Raw genomic sequence first — 20939 nt, 5'->3', positions numbered from 1 at the left:
TTTGGTTTGCTTTTTTTTATTTTTATTTCTTTTTTAGCAAAGGTGTCTTTAGATATATATATTATAGCTATACTGCCTGGGCTCTATTTTTCAAGGCTTCATAGAGTCTCCAACTTTTACAAAAATACTAATTCCACTAATTATAAGAAAATACGCTTAGCAGTTTTCCTAAAAAAAAGAAAAAAAATAATGAACTATCAGACTCCTCCTTAAACACAACCATTCATTCACTTTTCTCTAACCTCAAAATCTAACATTCTACTTTTTTCTGTGGCGCTTTCTCCACTCTCCTTCGTGCGACTTAATCCATGAAATCAGCAAAAAGGTCAAAACAAGTAGGCAAAAGAAGAAGCAAAAAAAAAAATATATCAATCTGAACCGATCGATATAAGGTGAAGATTCCTTCTTCTACTTCTCAGGTAATTCTTTTCATAATCTTCTTATCTCTATAATTGATCAATATTGTCAATATTCGTTTCTCCATATGTTTAGCCACATAATCATTTCCATTGCCGACTATTTGTGTTCAGTCAAAATAACGAAGATCAACCCTTCTTATGTATTTTCCCAGATTGAAATGGAACAAAATATTGGTCGTGCTATAAACCACAAAATATTTGGCGTGCTTTGAACAACACGAAGAGCCTTGAAGAGAATGCTTATTTTGCTTTTGATTATCGTAGGGTAGATATATAACATGCCTAATCATATAACAATCCTTACTAGTTGCACAAGAAGTTTGGTCAACCATACACGAAGTCCAAGTCAGTAATTTGATGTTAAGTTCTCAAGTCCTCTATATACCAGTTGTGAAATAATGTGACAACCACCTTTTGTATGACTAATCCTTAATATGAGCATCTCTCTACCCAATTAGTTAGAAGAGGAAGTTTCGATTATCATTGACGTACAGATGCACCATTAACTTCATCTTTTTCATATTATACCCTCTTTGATAATATATTTATGTAAGGACATGCATGCTCTATTGATTTGTAACATTGAAGTGTGTTGTGAAAGAAACATTCAAGATGGCTAAAACTCTTCTTTTATATTGTTCTTTAATAGAATTTGCTTTAAAACCACTTATAATCCAATTTGCAAGTTATTTTTGTGGTGGCAAACTAGATCTTAGGTAAGGAGTTTGAAAACATTGGTAATTGTTTCGATTTCAATGAATGATTCTTACTTGCCAAAGGGGTTGTAGAGGATTTGCAAGAAACTCGTGAATGTGAGCAACAAATGCTTTCTGAAAAATAGTTGCTTCTTAGGCATCACTTCCTCTGTTAGAGTTGTTTCAGTTCAATTAGTTTATTGTATCTTTATATATATATAATAGCACTCCCTTTTCCTCTTCTCTAAGGGTGTCCATGTCAGCAAATTTTAAGTACCCACTTTTTACTCACGGAAAATCAGGATGGATTAAGAAAAAGGTGGAGAAAAAACTAGCGAACAACTTAAAAAGTCTCCAACATAAAATAGAAAGCGTATTAGCAAAACCCACTAAACGTTCGTTTCGTTTTAAAACACTCCATCTCCAGTATCTCTTCCAATACCAAAACCCAACACATCAATCGAAAGAGAAATATCTCAGCTTTCACTTTTTGTTTTTATCGATCTCATAGAAGAAGAGCAATCAATAATAAAACAAAACCCAACTTTCGTCAAACACTCCAAAGTCTCACAAAAAAAACTCTCTGAAGATGAAGTAGGATCTGAAAAATGGCTTTGGGGTCATCTGTTGTTTCGTCTCACTATGCTACAAAAGTACACTAAACTTAATTATCAGGTATTAAAATTTTCCTCTCTTTTTTGGTGTTTATAAAGCTAACAAAATGGGTAATTTATGACAAATTGAAATTGTGATTAGTACTGATGCTAATTTATTGGTTATGGCTGCACGACATGAGAAACTAGAGAGTTTTTAGCTTGGGCCTGAGTTTTGTCAAAGGATTAGTAGTGATGCTATTAAGATGGTTGGTCTGTGTTGTCCTAAGTTGAGGTTTTCGGGAGTTATGGATGTTGGTGAAGATGCTATTAATGCTTTGGCGAAAAATTGTAAACAATTGGAAGAAATTTGTTTTATGGACTGTTTGAATGTTGATGTTGTGGCGTTGGGAAATGTGGTTTCTGTTTGTTTTCTTTCTGTTGCTGGGACGAGAAATATAAACTGGAATTCGCATCACAAGTGTTCCCAATTTGATTAGTTTAAACGTTTCGAGGACTGAATTTTTTCCAACCGAGGTTTTGAAACTGTGTCGTCAACAGAAAGCTTGAAGGTCATGTGTGCTCTGAACTGTCTATCTCTTGAAGCAAAAGGTGATTTTGCGAGATATAGTATAAGAGATAAGTTGTTACTTGCCTTCTTCAAGGACACATTTAAAGGAGTTGCTTCGCTATATGCCGATAATACAATGGACAGGAGTGTGTTTGTAGATTGGAGAGATAAGAAAATTGGGGACAAGTACTTGAATCCAATTATGATTTGGCTAGATTTGATTCTTTCTCATTCACTTTTACGCATTGTTGAGAGCAATCCGCAGGGGTTAGGTGAGTTCTGGATCAATCAAGGTGTTGTGTTGTTGTTAAGTTTAGTACAGAGCCTTTAGGAAGACATCCAAAAAAGAGCAGCAACAGAATTGGCAACGTTTGTTGTCATTGATGATGAAATTGCTCTTGTTGATTTTGAAAGGGCAGAAGTAGTAATGTCCAATGGTGGAATAAGGCTCCTTCTAGACCTTGCAAGATCTTCTCGGGAGGGCCTTCAGTCTGAAACAGCCAAGGTAAGCTTATTCTTTGTTCCATTTTTAAAAGATCGAGGATATGAATGCATAAAATATCTATTTGGCTTTAGATTCATCAAGGACTCATAGAAATTAATTAATTTTTTAAGATAAGTGTACAGAAGGAAAGAAATCTTTCTTATGATATGTTTTTAGTAGTGAATGCATAGTGTAATGGAATATGTCATCAAGTAAATCAAACTAACCCTTGTTAGTGGGGTTAGTAATGTCCTTTACCCTTGTTTTCGATCGTTGTTAGTCCATGAGTTATATTTTGTGAATTATATCGGTTTGTTTAATTGAAAAGTTCTTCATATGTAGTGGTTGTGAGCATAGTTATCAAAGTCGTACGATTCAAGATCAAACTAACCCTTGTTAGTGGGGTTAGTAATGTCCTTTACCCTTGTTTTCGATCGTTGTTAGTCCATGAGTTATATTTTGTGAATTATATCAGTTTGTTTAATTGAAAAGTTCTTCATATGTAGTGGTTGTGAGCATAGTTATCAAAGTCGTACGATTCTCGACTTGAATCGTACGACTTGAGTCGAGTCGTAATTCAAAAGATCAGAATCGTACCAACAAATCGTTAGTGACAGGAATCGGTAAAAAATCGGGATTCGAATCGCAAAATCTTAGGAATCGGAAATAATAACGATTCCTTCGATTCCAAAAAATAGGAACAGGTACAGATCAAGAGAAAAAAAAAAAAAAAAAAGAGAAGATAGAAAGAAATCAGAGAACTTACCAAGTACGTTTTTATACACATTCTTCTTCTTCTTCTTCTATTCTATTTTTTTTTTGTTTTTCGGGGTCTGGTCTCCTCTTCAATTTTTTTTTTCTTGAGAATGAAGGGTTATTAGAGTTATGGACCTAGGTTAGGTTGTTCAGGTCCATGGTTAGAGTTATGGACCTGGGTTATTAGAGCTTTGGAGTTATGGACCTGGGTTAGGTCCAACCCAACTTAATAAGATTTGGGTCAGGTCCATATAACTTAAGTCCATATTCTATTTCGAAAATTAGACAAATTTCACCCATTTTCAATGAAATTTCAGTATTTTTTCATAAATTTCGACTATGGAATGGAGATTTGGGGATTTCTCTTAGGGTTTCTACTTTCTTATACTCCAAACTCCAGTGATTAGTAGTTTTCTTATGGTATATTCATAGTAAAAAATTTACAACCCCTATATATATTATGGCTTGAATCTTACATACGGTAAAAATGGAAAACGATTCCTGTTTGGATTCAAGAATTGACAAGATTGGTTGTGAGTTGAGAAATCATTTGAAGGGCTAGAAGCGCCATAGAAGGATTAGAAGCACCACAAAGACCAAAACATAATTTCCCACCAAGCCAAAATTTAATTTGTGCTTTTATGGTTGTAGTATGGGGAAGTGCTTTGTGTTCGACCTAAAATTTGTTCCTGTTAGTACTTCTAGGTCACTATTGTCTTCTCCATAATAGAAGAACATATTAATCCAAATAATACATGAATTTTAATTTTCATAATCCATATTTACTGCAATATATTTTGACGATGAGCTCATGCATACATCTACTACAAAAAAGCCCCTGTCCAATGGATCAGTGATTTTCTTTTTTATTCTCCTTTTTCGTTTTTTTTCCAGGTTTGGAACTTTTGGACTTTGGAGGTGGATGAAGAATGCAATTAAGGCCTATATACCTGTATGAAATTACTTGTGTTATTTTAACATTTGTATATGTTGAAATCTATCCATTTGAAAATCTGGCTGAAAATCCATCAAGTTTGTTAGTGAAAATCTGGTGACCAGGCATTGGGTCTGTTCAATCGTATGATCCAGACGAGACCCTGTTTGGCATTCAATCAGGTGTTAGGAGCCCTTGTCAAGATGAAACACTACTGCACTGTATTAGATATGTTGAGAAGAAAATTAAATTCAAAGGTAACATTTCCTCTTTCAATCTTTCGTCCCAAAACTACTACTCAGCAACACCACTTGGTCCTGTTTATTGGGTTAGAGAATTTGGTGAGAGAAAGGTGTAAATCTGCTGACCTTGGCTATGACGAGGCATTGGGTCTGTTCAATCGTATGATTCAGGCCAGACCCAATTTGCCTTCCGTTTCCGCATTCACTCAAATTTTAGGAGCCCTTGTCAAGATGAAACACTATTCCACTGTATTAGATATGTACAAAACAATGACTTGTGCAGGAGTCCAATCAAGTGTTGTTACTCTTAACGTCTTGCTTAACTGTTATTGCCACTTGGGTCGGGTCAGGTTGATTTCGGTTTCGCAGTTTTCTGCTTAATCTTATCTGTTAATTCTGATCCTCCTTGTATTAATCTGTTACTCGAAAGCCTTGTCGGTCATTATTTCTTTTGCATTACTTAGAGTATGGGCATAGCTACTTAGAAAGAGCAAGAACTATCCGTTCTGTTGAGTTATAGGCTGTTAACTATTGTATTAACAGACTGGGTTGAAGCCAATAGAAGTTGCTGCACTGAGTAGAAATCACCGAGAAGTTGGAATTCTTTTGCCTGTTACCTCTCCTATTCCAACTTGTCCAGACTGGAGCATCAATGGAATAATGAAGCATGTGCGTTCTGAAGAAGCTATACAACAGGTATAAAGTCGTAATAGGTTAGGATGTAGTCTGCCTATGTTTAGTATACTGTTGTCACAATTTATGGCTAATTACAGTCGGGATTTGTTTGTATTAACTATGATGACAATTCATGTTGTACAACTTCGTTTGCATGTCTCTTGATTGTACATTGAGATTTAGGGGCAACCCAGATGAGCTTACTGTTTTCAGAAGATTCATGCAAAATTTTAGAGCCAAGACTTAGTAGATTTAGCTGTACAGACTTCGCTTTTCTTATTTGATGTTGTATACGCTCACACTTGTTGTATTGAAATAATTTGTTATTGCTTCCTGGATAAAGCATTTCCTCTGATTTTTTCTTGTTTCCTTTCATTCACCTCTTTCTTCTTTCTTACCCAAATTTAACACTGTACAGCCCCTAGATGAAAAAACCTAAGCAATCAATTCTAAATCCCAGCATCTTAACACCCTCCCGATTTCTCGTAATAGTTATACTACATTCGGCCTTTGGGCATCTTTGCTTGGACAGTATTCAAGGTAAGATAGGACGTGCATCCATTCTCAGAAATTCAAATATTTCCTTATTGGATAAACCAATTGATCGAAAAGAAAATAGTCAGGTTACAAGAAATTTGTTGCCTCAACCAAACCATTTGTTATATAGACCTGTAATTTGTTTCTTGGTTCTCTTAACAGTGTTACTTCTGGTTTTTATTATTCCTTATATGGCTGAAAGTACCATGTATTGTGTGGCTAATTTTATATTTTGTCAACTATTTTGTGAAAGTTGTGAGTTGAAAACTTAAATGCGTGACAGAAAAATCTTAGGATTAAGGAGAAACATGTGAAGGCAAAACCAGAAGGAGAAGACGCACTACAGAGAAAAAATTATATGGAGGCACATTTTTACTTCTCAGAGGTGATTCTCAACTTGTAATTTACAAGAATTATCAAGCAAAGTACTACATGCAGCACTTGTTTTTGAAACTTAAATAAGGCTGTGTTTGTTTAGTGGCAAATGGGGGTGGCAAATTTTATTTTCCCACTAGATGTACTATTTGCCAGTGTTTGGGTGCAAGGACACTGGGAAACACTATTCTCAATTTTCCGGCAAACGAAATTTTCCCACTAGAAGTGGGAAAATAGAATCTATCTCCCCCCTAAACTCTTTTGCCAGTCGAAATTTTCCCACTAGGTGAAGAAAATTTTACCACCATCGCTCACTCTCATCTCCCTCTCGCTCATTCACTCCCTCAAGCACGTTCTGGACAGGTATTCTCTCTTTCGTTCTCTTCTCTCATTTTCTTCATTCTCTTCTCTCTTTCCTCTCCTCACAGTTAACTTATGTCGATTGTTTTGGATGTAACGATATATGGTATTGTATGTTAACATAAACAAAGGTCAATTGGTTAATCTGAAATTCTTGTTTGTGTTTTGTTGACCTAATTGGAATAGAATTCTATCAATTTTACTCTAATGGTTAAATCTCTTTTCATATCTACTAAGTTTGTGATGGAATACATTATGAAATTTCCATTTTGTGGATAATTTTTTCTCTTCTTGAATTTCTTTTAGCAGATTTATTTGATATAAAAAATTGGGGGTATACCAGAAAGTGTGTTGACGGGACAACAAGAATTTATAAAGAACCAAAGTATATATGGTGATTAAATGTGCTTGAATTGGTTTTGGAGATTAACTACTTAACGTGTTTTGAGTTTTTGACTTTGTCAATTTCATTACTACTGATATTACACATAATAGTCATGTTTTTGATGTGAGATTTGGCTTTTTTAGTACCTTCCGAAATAGGCACTGGTTCGAAACAGTGTTTTATGTCGAAATGGTGTGTCTTTTCGAAACATGTGACTTTTCAAAGAGTTGCTTACTTTTTCCCAAGAGTCACTTTGTTGTTTCGAAGAGGCACCACTCACCTATAAATAGTGGATGAATTTGGAGAGAAAGACACACCAGATCACACAGAGTTCTGATTTTTTTCTTCTCCCTCTATTCTTAGTCAAATACTATGTTGTGTTCGTTGATTATATAAAATTGAAGTGTTAGCTTTCTATAGAAGGAAATCCGTTCTATCTTGGGAGACAATTTTCCATCAACCTTCTAGCACCGTGAGAGAGAAAATCTATCTTAAGGACATAGTGATCATTACTAGGCTCGGATTTAATAATTGGTAAATTAAGTTCATTCGTTGAACTAAAATGTTTGTTTGTTTGTTGAAATTAAAGGTTTGTTTATGACATATTTGTTATATCAATTTGATTTTTTGTTTATTTAACAATAAGTATATTTTTGGAATAAGTTTCCTATACTAAACACATTGAAATTGATTGTCATCTTGTAAGGGAGAAATTGATTGCAGGGATTCTCACCACTCGCTTTGTGCACAATCAACAACAACTTGCTAATATATTTACCAAGGCACTTGGTCGTGAACAATTTAATTATCTTCTTTGCAAGTTGGGTGTTACGGATCTCCACACTCCAACTTGAGGGAGAGTCTTAGAATATTAAACAAGATACTATCAATCATGGTATATTAGGCAAGATATAAGTCAGTTGTGTTAGAGTAGGAAACTCTTTATTTTCCTGTTGCTATTTCTTTTTGTTTCCGTAGATTCTTTTCTGGTTACAGAGTGATTGATCCAATAATCTTGGGAAAGATCTCATATTGTAATTATAAATAAGTGTATTGAAATCAATGAAGATATGAAGAGATAATGTCTCGATTCCCATTTCTTTCTCCAATGTTTATTCTTCTATTCTAGTTTAATAAGTACTAAACCAAATAATTTCCTTTCTAGACATGACAGATGTCATTCAAACAATCATTTCATTGTTGATTCTGCATGGAATAGCGACCTATTATGAACTCGATCGGCGCTGAGCTATCAAAGTCGAATGCTATACACTTTTTTGAAATTTCTTTAGCATTTAGCATCTAAGATAAGGTTTTGATTTTTGGAGAGAAGCAATGCCAGCAGGGCCGGGACCTGTAATCGATCTTGAAGTGTTGCTTAATAGTTTTGTAGGGGTCATATTTGTGACATGGGACATCATTGGTGGAGAATGACATGTATACAAAATAGTGAAGAGAAGACCGGGTGCAGCGGATAGGAGCCGCGGACCCCTAACTGCCGAGAATTGCGTGGTAGGTTGAGGGACAGGTGGCGAGATGAGGCACGTAGGATCAGGGGGAATGGACGAACGAGAGAGAGCGGTTAGAAAATATGAAAGTTATAAAGACAAAGAAGAGAGAGAAGAAGGAAAGGAAAAGAAAGAAAAAAGAAACCGGAGTGAAGAGAAAGGTCCTAGACAAGTAATATTGTAGGTTGTAATAGAGGGAGATACATTTGGTGCCGTCTGTGGGGAACGAAAGAGGAAATGGCTACGGTAGTGAAAAGAGGAGTAGGGAGACCTAAGAAAGCACCGGTTAGAGAAGTGGTTGAAGAAACAGAGAGCACCGAGGTGGAAAGGGCAGGAGAAGAAGAAGGGATAGGAGAGGAAGAAAGGGTAGGAGAGGAAGAAATATCTGATGTGGCGGCGGACGCCACCAGACTTCTCTAGGAGGAGCGGGGCGATCATCGGAGCAGCGAAGTGGAGGGGAAGAATGAGGAGTACCCACCTCCAGATGCAGAACAAACGGTGGGTATCACCTTGGAGGTAGTACAGGCTATGATTAAGAAAGATAGGAAGATAAACCGCGCAGCAGACAAAACAAACTAGAGCGCTACGCAGAAAGAGGTTGCAAGCCTCAACAAAAATCCATTGGCAGATTCGATATGGAATTCAGAAGTGCCTAAGAGGTTTTCCCAACCCAGATTTGAGAGGTATGATGGAAAGGGAGACCCGACGGATCATTTGCACCATTTCCGGCAACAAATGCCGCTATGGCAGGAGAGTAAATATGATGGGCTTCGCTGCATGATGCTCCCCGCCAGTTTAAAGGGGGGAGTCTCAGATTGGTATTACAGGTTGGCTACGCGGAGCATCAAAAGGTTTGAGGAACTGGAGCGCGCGTTTGTCGACCACTTCATACACTAGAAAAGAAGGGTGGTTGATATCGCGGCTCTGTTCAACATAAAACAAAGGTTCGCGGAATCATTGAGAGAATTTATGTGTAGGTTCAAGGAGGAGACATTGAGGGTGGAAAATTTGGATGAACATACAGCGGTCATAGCCTTCCAGCACGGCTTGAGGGCGGGAACTAGAGTTCATGAGTCGGTTTCCAAAATCGAAATAACTTCTTTGCACCCTTTGTATCCAAAGGTAGAAAAATACATACGCTACGAGGATATAATGCAGAGAAATGCGAAGGAACAAAAGAGATCAGGAAAGACAATGCAGGCTGTCGACCGAGATGACCGGAAGGGAAAAAGTAGAATAGAAGAAAAAGAGAAAGGAGGGTACAGAGGGGAGAGCTGAGGTCCGGATAGGATGGGGGACCACGGCAGAAGAGATATCTGAGAGAGGAAGCCATACCAGGAAATCGAACAGACTCTGCTTAACAGACCCTTAGAGGAAATCTTGCCTCTCATTAAGGGGCAACAATACTTTGAGGGTTCGCGGAATACACCTGCGGAAATAGAAGGGAAGCCATTCTATGCATATCATCAAATCAGGAATCACGCCACGAATGAATGTTATGCATTGAAGTGGTTAGTGGAGAGAATGATTGAAAAGGGGATGCTAAGGGAGTTTGTCGCAGAGGTTCGCCAAGCCGAGAGAGTACCAGCTCCGGCTAGAATTCTAGGTACCATCAATGTCATCTTTAGTGGAGAAACCCTGGGAAGAAATGCACACAGAGAAAAGGAATGAAAGACAGCGAGTTTACAGCAGGTGAACGAGGTGGTCAGCGTACCGCGGTTAGTTAGAGGAACCGCGATGGGTGAGGAAGGCATAATGTTTACCCCAAAAGACTTAGAGTCAGTAATTTTCCCGCATGACGATGCATTGGTGATTACTATAGTGATGGGCAATTATCTGGTAAAGAGAGTGTTGATAGACTGCGGAAGTTCAGTAGACTTGTTGTTTAAGGGGGCAATGGAGGAGATGAATATCGGTAGAGATCAGTTAAAAGCGGCTCAAACCAATCTATATGGGTTCAATGGCAGCATGACAGAGCCCATGGGGGAGTTGTTGTTACCAGTTACAGCCGGTCCGACAACGGTATTCACCAGATTTATGGTGGTGGATTCAAGTTCCCAGTATAATGCCATACTAGGGAGAAAGTGGATCCACGAAATGAAGGCCATCCCGTCGATATTTTACCAAGTGGTCCGCTTCCCTACTAATGGGGAACGTCATTTAAATAAGGGGGATGAAGTGGCGACCTGAAACATCCATCAAGTTACTGTAAAAAGCATGGTCCACGGAACAAAAGGAGAGGGGCCGTCGACCGAACCAGGTTCAACATAGCAATTACAGGAGGCAGCGGAAACAGAAGTATACGAGCCTCCGCTCGGACCGAAAACTTTGGATGAGTTGGAAGTAGTGAACCTGGGGGTGGGAGATGAAGAAAAGTTTACATCAGTTGGAGCTGACTTGCCGGAGGAATGGAAGTGTAAGCTGGTGTAGTTCTTGACAGACAATGTTGATATATTTGCATGGGTAATCGAGGATATCACGGGTTTAGACCCGGAATATGCCTGTCATCATTTGCATATGAATGAAGGTGTTAAGCCAGTAAGACAGAAGATGAGGAGCATAAGACCCAAATACGCTGAAGGGATTCGCGGTACGGCTGAAGGGGGCGGGGATAATAAGGGAAGTAGAGTTTACAGAGTGGTTGTCGAATGTGGTTGCGGTACCGAAAAAGAACGGCAAGGTTAGAATGTGTGTTGACTTCACTGACGTAAATAAGGAGTGCCCAAAAGATTGTTACCCTATGCCCCGGGTGGATGAGTTAGTTGATAGAACGGCAGGATACAAGGTGTTCTCCTTCATGGATGCATCGATGGGATACAATCAGGTCGCGATGTTTGGGCCGGATCAAGAGAAAACCACCTTCGTGGTGGAGGGTGGTATCTATTGTTACACCAGGATGCTTTTCGGCTTAAAAAATGCGGGTGCCACCTTTCAGCGGTTGGGAGAAAAGATGTTCAAAGGCAAGATTCGAAGGGGGATCGAAATATACATTGACGACATGGTGGAAAAAAACATGTCGGAAAAAGAACACTTAGAAGGATTCCATGAGACTTTTGGCATATTGCGAAAGCATAAGCTGAAACTCAATCCCGAGAAATGCACATTTGGGGTAACTTCAGGAAAGTTTCTGGGCTACATACTCACCCACCGCGGAATAGAGGCGAACCCATAACAGATTCGATTGTTGATTGAAATGTCATCTCCGCAGAATGTGAAAGAAGTACAAAGACTGGCTGGTCGAGTCGCGGCACTTAACAGATTCATTTCCAAGTCGTCGGACAAATGCTGGCCTTTATACCGCTTGCTGAGAAAAACTCCTGATTTCCATTGGACCGCGGAGTGTGAAGAAGCCTTTCAAGAGTTGAAAGATTACCTAGGGAAGGCACCCTTGCTATCACGGCCGGAACAGGGCGAGAAATTGCATTTATATCTGGGTGTTAGCGAGTACGCGATAAGTTCGGTTATGGTGAGGGTGATCGACAAGATAGAAAAGCTAGTTTACTTTCAAAGCAAGACCCTACTGGATGCGGAGACCCGGTACAGTAGGATTGAGAAGTATGTTTTGGATAAGAATGGATTAAAAGCTAATATTGCGGTTGTACATCATCATCGACAAAGGAGATTTTATGTAGCTTATCTAGCGAAAATTTGCAGCCCGACACCATAACATACACCACAGTGATCGACGCTTTTTGCAAGAAAAGGATGATACCTAAAGCTCAAATTTTGTTCTTAGAGATGGATGAAAAGGGTATTGCTCCTGATGATATGACATTCAATATCATATGATTCAAGGACTACTAAAGGAAAATGATATTACTAACTACTAAGGCAGTGCAGTTTCTTAAAGAAATGGTTAGGAGGGGCTTCTCAGTGAATGCAGAAACTATGTCATTAGTAATGGACTTGCTTGTGCTTGCAAAGGGTGATCCAAATTATGAATTTGTGGAGGCGCTTCGTGAGTTCTTACTACTTGACCAAAGCTAAGGTAATGCGGTCTCATAGTGATTCTGTATTACTTTGTCAATTTATGTAGTATGCAGCTAGTTGAATGCATTCATGTTTATATTTGTATTCACTAGAATTTCCTTCTTGTAATATCATTGAGATTTTGTAATTTGAATGTGATTATGAAAGTTAAATTACCGTTTCCAATGTGGACATGTGTTATTCGTCTTCTACTAATTATGCTTTTGTTGAGACAGTTCTTATATCAGTGTTCTTATTTCTCTTTCTTTTATGCTTTCTAATGATGTAATTTTCATTTTGTAGTCTCTTCTAAAATGTAAGGTCAGTTCTCACCCCGGCCTTGTTTTAAAACACACACCCACACCCACCCCCGCTCTCAAAGTTGCCACTATAGTTATTGAAACCATCCCACTGCTATTCAGTTTTATAGTTTGTAAGTTGTAACCCAAAGTAATCTTTTTATATGGAAGATAGTTATTTATCGGAACAGAAATTTATATAAAAACTTCTTTGATTTTGTTTTGGCAATGTTTGTTTTTGTAAGAAAAGAGTTTATTTGTTTTTCTTTTATTCCCCAAATATCTTAAGTTGAGATTTGAGAAGCATATCTGTCTCATCCGTCAAGATTGATAAAAGCGGTAATGGCTCCTCGTTCAGGTATTGTAATCTGTACCAAAACAAACTACCCTCAAACTTTTTTCAATTACCTTCATTATTTTAGCTGTATGTCCTCTCATTTACAGGTGAAAAAGCGAAAGGTTGATCAAATAGTAGAAGCCACTCTTTCCGGAAATGTGCAAAAAGTCAAAAGTAAGCTTGTGTGAATTAGTTTTTTAATGAAGGGATGTTAAGGCTCACGACAAAGTGTCTTATGGTCTTTCTGCGCTTTTTTTTTTGGTAGGCCTGTTTTAAGTGAGATCAGTAACTATTTGATGCTGGCGGGGTTCGAGCCCCAGACCTTTGGTATCAGCACCCAAAGGTTTCTGCGCTTTTATGTTCATCAAAACTAGGTAAGGAGTTGGATGATGGGAAAGGAATAGCAGAAACACTTGCAGATGTTAAAGATTCAATGGGTCGAAGACTTGTTTTTCTTGTTGTTGCAAAAGGAAGAACCAATGTTGGCGAGTACTTGCGCAAGGAGTTGAAAGTTAAGACTGTTGAGAAGGACAATGAAGGTAATTTTCAATTTTGGAAATTGTAAAACAACCTACTTTCCATTTATAATATGGAAGCACTTTGAGCTTAGAGCGTCATCAAAACATTTCTAAAAATCATTTCTAATGTGACAGATAGAAATATTTTCGGCAAAAACAGTCTCCAACACGTTTGTATAATTGTGTCTGTATCACAGCAATTGCTAGAATCAAAACAAAATACGGGAGAACTATAGAAATGGATCAGACTGGATAAGTTTAGCCGTCCCATTTTTGGGAATGAGACAAAAAAGGAAATTATTTTATGTTTTTTAAAAAGGGAAAAAAAATGGGGCGGGCACAAGTTCTCCCGTCCAGAAAAAAAAAGTTAAAAATTTAGAAAAAACGCATTGAATAAAGGTGAAAATGGTACTTTTTGGTTTCTATTTTTACTGATGTGTCGAAATGAAAATGGAAATTGCATTGATAATGCTCTTAGTGAGAACTGACCTGCAAACTATTATGGTCCGGCAATAGAGATAGCGGTTCAATTTTAATGTTTACTACCTCATACTGTAGGTTCACAATGTTGGTTGATAGCTAATACCAAAACTGTCCTTGATTCTTAAGGGTTTAGGCAGCTGTAATTGTAAATGATATATTTTTTTTGAGCTCTGCTAAAGAAATACAGTCTGGCCACAGTATTCTCTTTTCGATTGAGTAGTTCCTTCCCTCACTTGTATTGTGTCCTTACCCTTTTTAGCATCTTGCTAATGGAGTACGATTGGGGATTGGTTTCCTTACCTTTTATATTTTGCATTGACATATTAAGAATAAGAGTACATGGTCATTGTGAAAGAGTGGATTTTTATTAAAGTGTACAGATTTTATTTATTTTTGTTTTTGTTTTCGTTTTCGTTTTAAAAGTTTCATCTTCCATTGGTATTTGATATTCATTGTGCTTATTTTGTTCACTGTGATATGACATTGTCTATGTGGTGGAATGTTGGCCCTAGTGCTGGACAAGTCCGATGCAGTTGTATTCTCAAACAGGAGTCATTGTTTTGCATGTACTGGAGATGGTGAAAGTGCTTGGTCTGATGCTAAAAGCTTGCATAAGGTTGAGGCCTAACTGGCCAGAGCTGTACTACAGAGCAGGGATTGCATTGAGTCTTCTTGTTCTGAGTATTTGATTCTGTATTTCCCGTTACTGCAGAAGTTCGACGTTGCAGCAGATGCATTCTTAATGGGTTTGAAGCTAAATCCTGAAAACAAAGAGCTCCAAGATGCTTTTGGATTTAGTTTCCTGACTTCCTCTATTGAATTTCTTTCCTCTTTATCGTTTGCCGGAATCTTATGTGACACTTCCCTGTTCAGTCACAAAATGAAAGTTCATCGTAGGTAGTCTGGAAGAATGATAATTATCGCAATGGAGGGGTTCTTTTTTGTGGTAGCAGGATATTATATGAATTTTGGCTAGTAACTTCTACTTGAAGTGTTCTACTGTATTTTTACAGTTTTGTGATAGTTAGCAATAGTAGTCTTGGTTTCAGTGCCTTAGGTATGGTGGCTCCAACATGGTGTGTTCTCTTGAATGCATATTGTGCCCTGGGTGCAGCACTTCTTCAGTTCTTCCATATAACTGGACTTTTGCAGTGTTTGGTACTTTGGTCTTGAATCTGAATAGTTCTTTTAGTATCATTTTCTCACAGTAGTTATGTTAACGCTAATTGGTGCTTAAGGCCTCGTGGTTTTTTTGTGTATTTGGATGGTGAGGTGCAAATGTCATTTACTGACCTGCCTGCTTTTGTGCCTTCAACTGGTTTTCTCTTATATGAGGCGACTTCCAAGGGTTTTGTTGTCGACAGCATGCAGTGGCAGTAGAACTTGGTGCAACCGAAAATTATAGTTATATAGTACCTACATGTTATGTCTTAAAGTCCATACCCGAAACCTGTACGCAATGGTGTAACACTTGGATCCACTAACCAGTTTCAATACCACTTCTCTTTAGGGCCTGCTTGATAAAAAATTCCCACTTGCTGGGTGAATACTACTGCCATTGCTGTGTAAATTTGGAGAGAGAAAATATCGGATGTTTTCTCAGGCAAAATTTATCCAAGGGGAAGGTGGATAAGTGTTTCCCGTTGGAAGTGAGAAAATCAGGCGCGTGAGGGAAAATCAGGCAAATGTCAAAAATGTTTGACAGGTCCTAAATTGCTACCAAGGAGCGGCAAATATCCTTTTAACAGTTTTAAGTGGGAAGTTGCAGCAAATCTCACTAACTCCGGTTAAATATCTAGCTTGGAAGTTGTGTTTGCATCAACCTTAATAGAGATTTTGGTTGCGATTTGTCACAAAGGCCTAAACGCATCATACTTAATTTGTGAATAAACTGAGTAGCAAACTTCGGTCAATTTGGTGGTAAGACCAAGCACAAGCATTATATATATTATACATTACACAGACTCAAACTCTCAATTTGAGTTACTCTGGATGTTCGGATCTCGTCGATCTCAACATATAATTGATACTGCATATAATGGAAAGGTGAAAAGCATGGCAGACAGTATATGCTACATTGCCACTAGCCCACTGCCCCACTACAAACATTCCAACATTATCTGCCTATGGTTCACATCATCGAACAGTAGTACAAGAGCCTCATATTAATTCTTAAAAGCCCCCATTAGCTAAGACGATTGAGTTACCAAAAAAAATGCTTAGACGATTGGACTACTGTCCAACCTGTGACCCGCCCTATTTTTAGACCCATGATCAGAGAAAATGAGTCCTACGATCGTAATACAAGGCACAAATCATTTAGCTAGGACTCTAGGAGGGACATAAAGCCGATGTGCAAGGCTTGAATTTGGTTGAACCTAAAATGTGGTTGAGAGGGGCCTCATGTTTACTCTTTTGACTTTTTGAGAACACAAACCAAAAACCCATGCATGTTACCCGGCGATGGATTAAAAAGGGGAATTGCAAAGATGGGGATAAATGCGCGCGACATCTCATAAAAAGTGTATCCACATTCCACAGCGACTGCGTCTGTGTGTTAATGTGTTATAGTGTGCTTGAAATCTTGAATGCAAATGTACATGTAAAATGCCTCTCTGTCAAACCTTTTGCAAAGCCTTAACAATTGGAAAATTCGAAAGAGAGGAATAGATGAGACAAGTATTACTGTATTAGTGGGTCTCTAAAGGCATGGGTAGGCTAAAGCCATTAGCCACAAGCCAAAAGGTCCTTAGCTTTGCAATACTTTCATGTGAACTCATCATTTTAGTGTGAACTTTTCAATGAAAAGTTCTTATAGATTATGATCTGTGAGTCTAATCGGGTGTAAAAGTCACTAAGTCAGTACATCTCTATATAACTGTAACTCAGTAAGTAACTTCGTACTCTTAAGTTAAGTAACAATATTGTTTAACGAGTACTCATTGTTCATATGCATTCTCACAGGACAAGCTGTAAACTGTTTTTCAGCAGCGCTCTAAAATAATGGAACTTGGAGACTAACAAGTGCCACATTGTTGACTGTGCATCGACATACACAACAATTGGGTGAATTGCAACATCTTTCATATCCATGATCGATGCAAAGCAATATGCTTATCATGTTAACAGTAATGTAAACAATCATGTATTCTGATTATATTCATAAACCATAATTAACTGTTCATCTATAAACGAACAAAATTCTGTGTTTCAAATCTCATCTCAAAGCTTAGAAGCCATGGAGGATCTGTATAGACAACTTGATCGCCTGGACACCTGAACCAACGACCTCTGGACTCTGGAGGCTCTCTTCGCCTGAAGTCTTAAACTAAGTCAACAACCAAGATGCATGACCGGTAAAAAAGATAGAAAAATAATTGCAAACAAGAATGTGAAAAAGTAAAATTAGATTTGACTCCAACAAAATAGTGGACGTATGGTACGTGTAGACAGTCACAGCAGTACACTTATCAGAGATCTGAGAGAATATTTATCACCTATTCGTTCGTCAAAATTTGATGATCAAACAACAGCAAATAAAACAAAGGAACTAATGCCTGCAAAAAAGCATATTTTCTGCTCATATAATACAAAGAAAATCCGTAACACTGCAAAGACATTCAAGACTATCAATCATTTCAATAACATATACGACACATTTGCAGCTTAACAGTACATATTCCTCCATAGCGTCCATACATTACATAGAACCAAAATTTGAAAAGAAAATCATTGAATATTAATTAGAAGCAGAAGGTTAAGACCTACATCATATAATAAGGACTCGGAACTTCAATGAATATTAGCCAAGCAAGTTAGAGGAAATTGATCGACTAGGAATAGGAATATGATGCCACTGCTTGTGACTTTATAAGTAGTCTTGATTTAAATAGCTAGCTCAGGAGGGATAGACAGGAAAAGAAAAGGTGAGTTGGGCGGAAACGGGGAAACACATATACCAAACTTACTATCAGTAACTTCCGATAGGTAGTCTGTAATAGAAGAAGGACGAAGAGTAACGAAAGTAAAACAGGGTCTTGCAAGCTCAAGAAAAGGTCTTACAAGGTCAAGAAGACTATAGGAACAAAGGAAACAAAGAAGTGAAGTGATATAAAAAGAAAGAAAAGAATAAGATTTTAGAAGCTCAGGTAGGATAGTCGCCTAGCTAACTAATCAAGGCAAACAAACAACACTGTTAATGATGTCCTTCGCACCCAGTAAGAACTTGTATTAATGATTTCATCTCTAGAATAATTTCCTTGTTGATGTTGGTGATGAAACCGCGGGTCCATGCATGATAACCTACATCAAAGACAGGTAAATGGAAGTGATTAGTAATGAAAAGATGCTTAACAACCTTTAAATTATACTACAGCTTCAGTACTGTCTTGTTTACCAACTAGAGAAGAGTGAGTGCTGTTTAAGTGAGTCGATATTCTTCATACCACCTCAATACTGAAAAGAAAATTATGAAACATATAGATACGCGTTACTATTGACACAAACAAAAACAATTTTTGTGCATACATACATAGAATCGAATGGATAAAAGAACACTAAAAACAACTCACATTCAACTAAGAATCTAAGCAATCTACCATTCTTACCTTGTAGAGAGGGTGAGAAGAGAAACGAGTAGGTGCCCAGGTTTATAATGGAGATGAGGAACGACAGGCAGACCCAGTTGCCCGGGTGGATCTGACTATGACATGTGCAAAGACCAAAAAGAATGTAAACCCGACCCGTGACGTGAGCACGTGCGATACATGTTTGGGCCTTATAGTGTCGGTATCTTGATATATGTCATGATTTCAAATGTCAGAAACTAAGAAATAATTTGGCAGCCAAAGTCTTAAACTATGACACGATTCCAAAGGTCCGCAATTTTGTTGGCATCCATGTCTTAATTAAGTATATGCATATAAAACCACATTGGAGTTTGGACAAAGTGAGATTGGGCACTTTTTTTTCTCTCTTTTTGGTATTGGGAAAATCTATGAATTGTTTTAAGTTGGTAACAACTAACAACAACATGTAAGAGTTTGGATCATAGGGAATAGAAGTGTGTGTGGGTATGCGACTCACACAGTCTCCCATGATACAGTCAATGGAGTCGTCCTTCGCCTGCATTTTTTTCAAATTCTCAAAATGCCCCGACGGACACCCCCACAATGGCGAGGTTGACCTCTTCTTTCTCAATTTCCATTTTATATTTTTACTGCAACTGATAATATGATATATACTCTTATAGATAATTGGTCCATGTAAATTTCTAATTTTGTTCCTTGAGATTAATAGGACATTACACCAATGATTTAAGACTTAGCTCTAGTTTGGGTGAAAGAAGGGGATGGTTTTGGTTTGTGGTTATGGCTGTTTTTCGTGAGTGAGAAGATGTCTACGTATCCAGCACTGTGTGTGAGAGTAGAAGTAAAAATGTTTGAATCAAGCTAACGTAGTTCTGAGGATGGTTTTTATAGACATTGAGAGTGTACATCTGGTAAGACACGTTTGGTAGTTTGGACATATGTGTGATTGGGATGAGTATGTGTGTAGTAGCCCTAAACATTAGGTTGTTTGAGCTGGCATAGAGCGTAATGATGGTAAATGATTGTAATTATTTGGGTATTACGGCGGGTGGAGGCCTAATACTAATAGTAGCAATGATGAGAGTAGTAGGTGATGATGTCACGAGTGACGAGTCATGAGATGTTAATCTGATGTCGATCGAGTGAGCAAGTACTCGTGTTTTTGTAGTCGATCTTGTGGAGTTGTTGTGTGTGGACTGCGTGCACATCACGTGCTTGATAAGATGTCCCATACATAGCCCTCTCTTGTTAGTACGCCGTTGAAAATGGTATGTTGACGAGAAATCCGGAAACTGAAGTCACGAGATGGGACAGTTACATGGAGTAGTGGTGAACAACTGGAATAATAACTGCTGCGGTTATGATTGCTTTTTGTTTGAAGAGATGGTTGTAGAGCTCAAAGTGGGTACGTAGCGGTCATCGCACTGGTTGGGTTCTGCATGCGCAGTATGGATGGTGGGTCGTTGGATGGGTTGTCTGAAAGTCATTGATATGGGGTTTTGAGATTAAAAGTTGGCACTCAAAACGGTTAGCTGAAACATCATGTCTTGTGGATTGTATCGTTGATAAGGAAATGACAGTTTTCCATCTGACAGTTAGGTCTATTCTGGTGGGAGTATGTATATAAGGCAAAGGAGTTGGAAAAATGGTTTATTTTATCTCATTTGTTGAAGTGCTAGAGGCTTTTGGAGTGATGTAAGAAGAATTATGTTGTTGCCCTCAACCACTGATCGTCTGTAAAAGCTTGCTAGGAGGGGAAACTTTCTAAAAAGGTCTGTATCTTGATCTTTGTCACTAGTTTTTTGTTTTGCATCCTGTTTGTTTTGTTTTGTTGGTTTAGAAGAAAGGTCTAGTTTTTGTTTATGTAAGCTAAGAACAAAGGTTCTGTAGGTGTTGTAATGAAGTATGGTTGGGTATTTGGTTGTGATATAAATAGTGATAGTGATAGTGATAGCTCTGATGATATTTATGTAGGAGAATGGAAGGCTGTTAGTGAGGAAGAAAGTGTTTGTTCTAAAGAGGTGGTGGTCGCGGTTAATTTCTATGGGAGAGGTCAGGTTTGTAAAAAGATTCTGAATATGGACGAATTAACTTCCAATATGGAAGAAGGTAGTGGTAGTAGTAACCATGAAGTAGAGGAGGAGTCTAATGAAGGTGAGGACTATTCTGGTGTAAGGGAGGAGTCGAATGAAGAAGCTTTTGTTATGTCT

At 38.0% G+C, this 20939-nt stretch overlaps 1 protein-coding gene and 1 long non-coding RNA gene across 16 annotated transcripts; one reads left to right on the top strand and one right to left on the bottom strand.

The window, feature by feature from the left end:
- Window positions 1–66: 66 nt before the first annotated feature.
- Window positions 67–15212, top strand: LOC147518550 (uncharacterized). Of its 14 annotated transcripts, XM_086590353.1 has the most exons (11): window positions 67–419; window positions 572–1789; window positions 1918–2783; window positions 4413–4470; window positions 4578–4709; window positions 5238–5390; window positions 6190–6291; window positions 7750–13160; window positions 13247–13313; window positions 13405–13678; window positions 14653–15212. In XM_086590353.1, the coding sequence occupies exons 4-8, from the start codon at window positions 4441–4443 to the stop codon at window positions 7891–7893; spliced, it is 561 nt and encodes a 186-aa protein (XP_086446479.1). In that variant the 5' UTR covers window positions 67–419; window positions 572–1789; window positions 1918–2783; window positions 4413–4440; the 3' UTR covers window positions 7894–13160; window positions 13247–13313; window positions 13405–13678; window positions 14653–15212. The 14 variants fall into 14 exon arrangements, 12 of the variants coding, with proteins under 12 accessions (XP_086446479.1, XP_086446478.1, XP_086446481.1 ...); XM_086590352.1 differs by having other exon boundaries at window positions 572–2783; XM_086590355.1 differs by lacking the exons at window positions 572–1789; window positions 1918–2783.
- A 2479-nt stretch (window positions 15213–17691) lies between these two features.
- LOC147518549 (uncharacterized) lies at window positions 17692–18865 on the bottom strand. 2 transcript variants are annotated; one of them, XR_015211825.1, is made up of 3 exons: window positions 18748–18865; window positions 18537–18595; window positions 17692–18442 (listed from the first exon to the last, which is right to left on the bottom strand). It is a non-coding gene; the product is annotated as an uncharacterized LOC147518549 (long non-coding RNA). The 2 variants fall into 2 exon arrangements; XR_015211824.1 differs by having other exon boundaries at window positions 18712–18758.
- Window positions 18866–20939: the final 2074 nt, after the last annotated feature.

Source organism: Coptis chinensis, chromosome 2 (genome assembly GCF_015680905.1).
Source record: "Coptis chinensis isolate HL-2020 chromosome 2, ASM1568090v1, whole genome shotgun sequence".
Classification (NCBI taxonomy): domain Eukaryota; kingdom Viridiplantae; phylum Streptophyta; class Magnoliopsida; order Ranunculales; family Ranunculaceae; genus Coptis; species Coptis chinensis.
This window is presented reverse-complemented; position numbering and strand designations above follow the sequence as displayed.

What these genes read in the sequence shown, in the direction of transcription:
- LOC147518550 (XM_086590347.1), top strand. Translation starts at nt 4,330, where the DNA reads ATGCATACATCTACTACAAAAAAGCCCCTGTCCAATGGATCAGTGATT. An exon ending in CAATTAAGGCCTATATACCT is followed by an intron (nt 4,471 to 4,577) that starts GTATGAAATTAC and finishes TCTGGTGACCAG; the next exon opens with GCATTGGGTCTGTTCAATCG. An exon ending in CACATTTTTACTTCTCAGAG is followed by an intron (nt 6,292 to 7,749) that starts GTGATTCTCAAC and finishes AATTGATTGCAG; the next exon opens with GGATTCTCACCACTCGCTTT.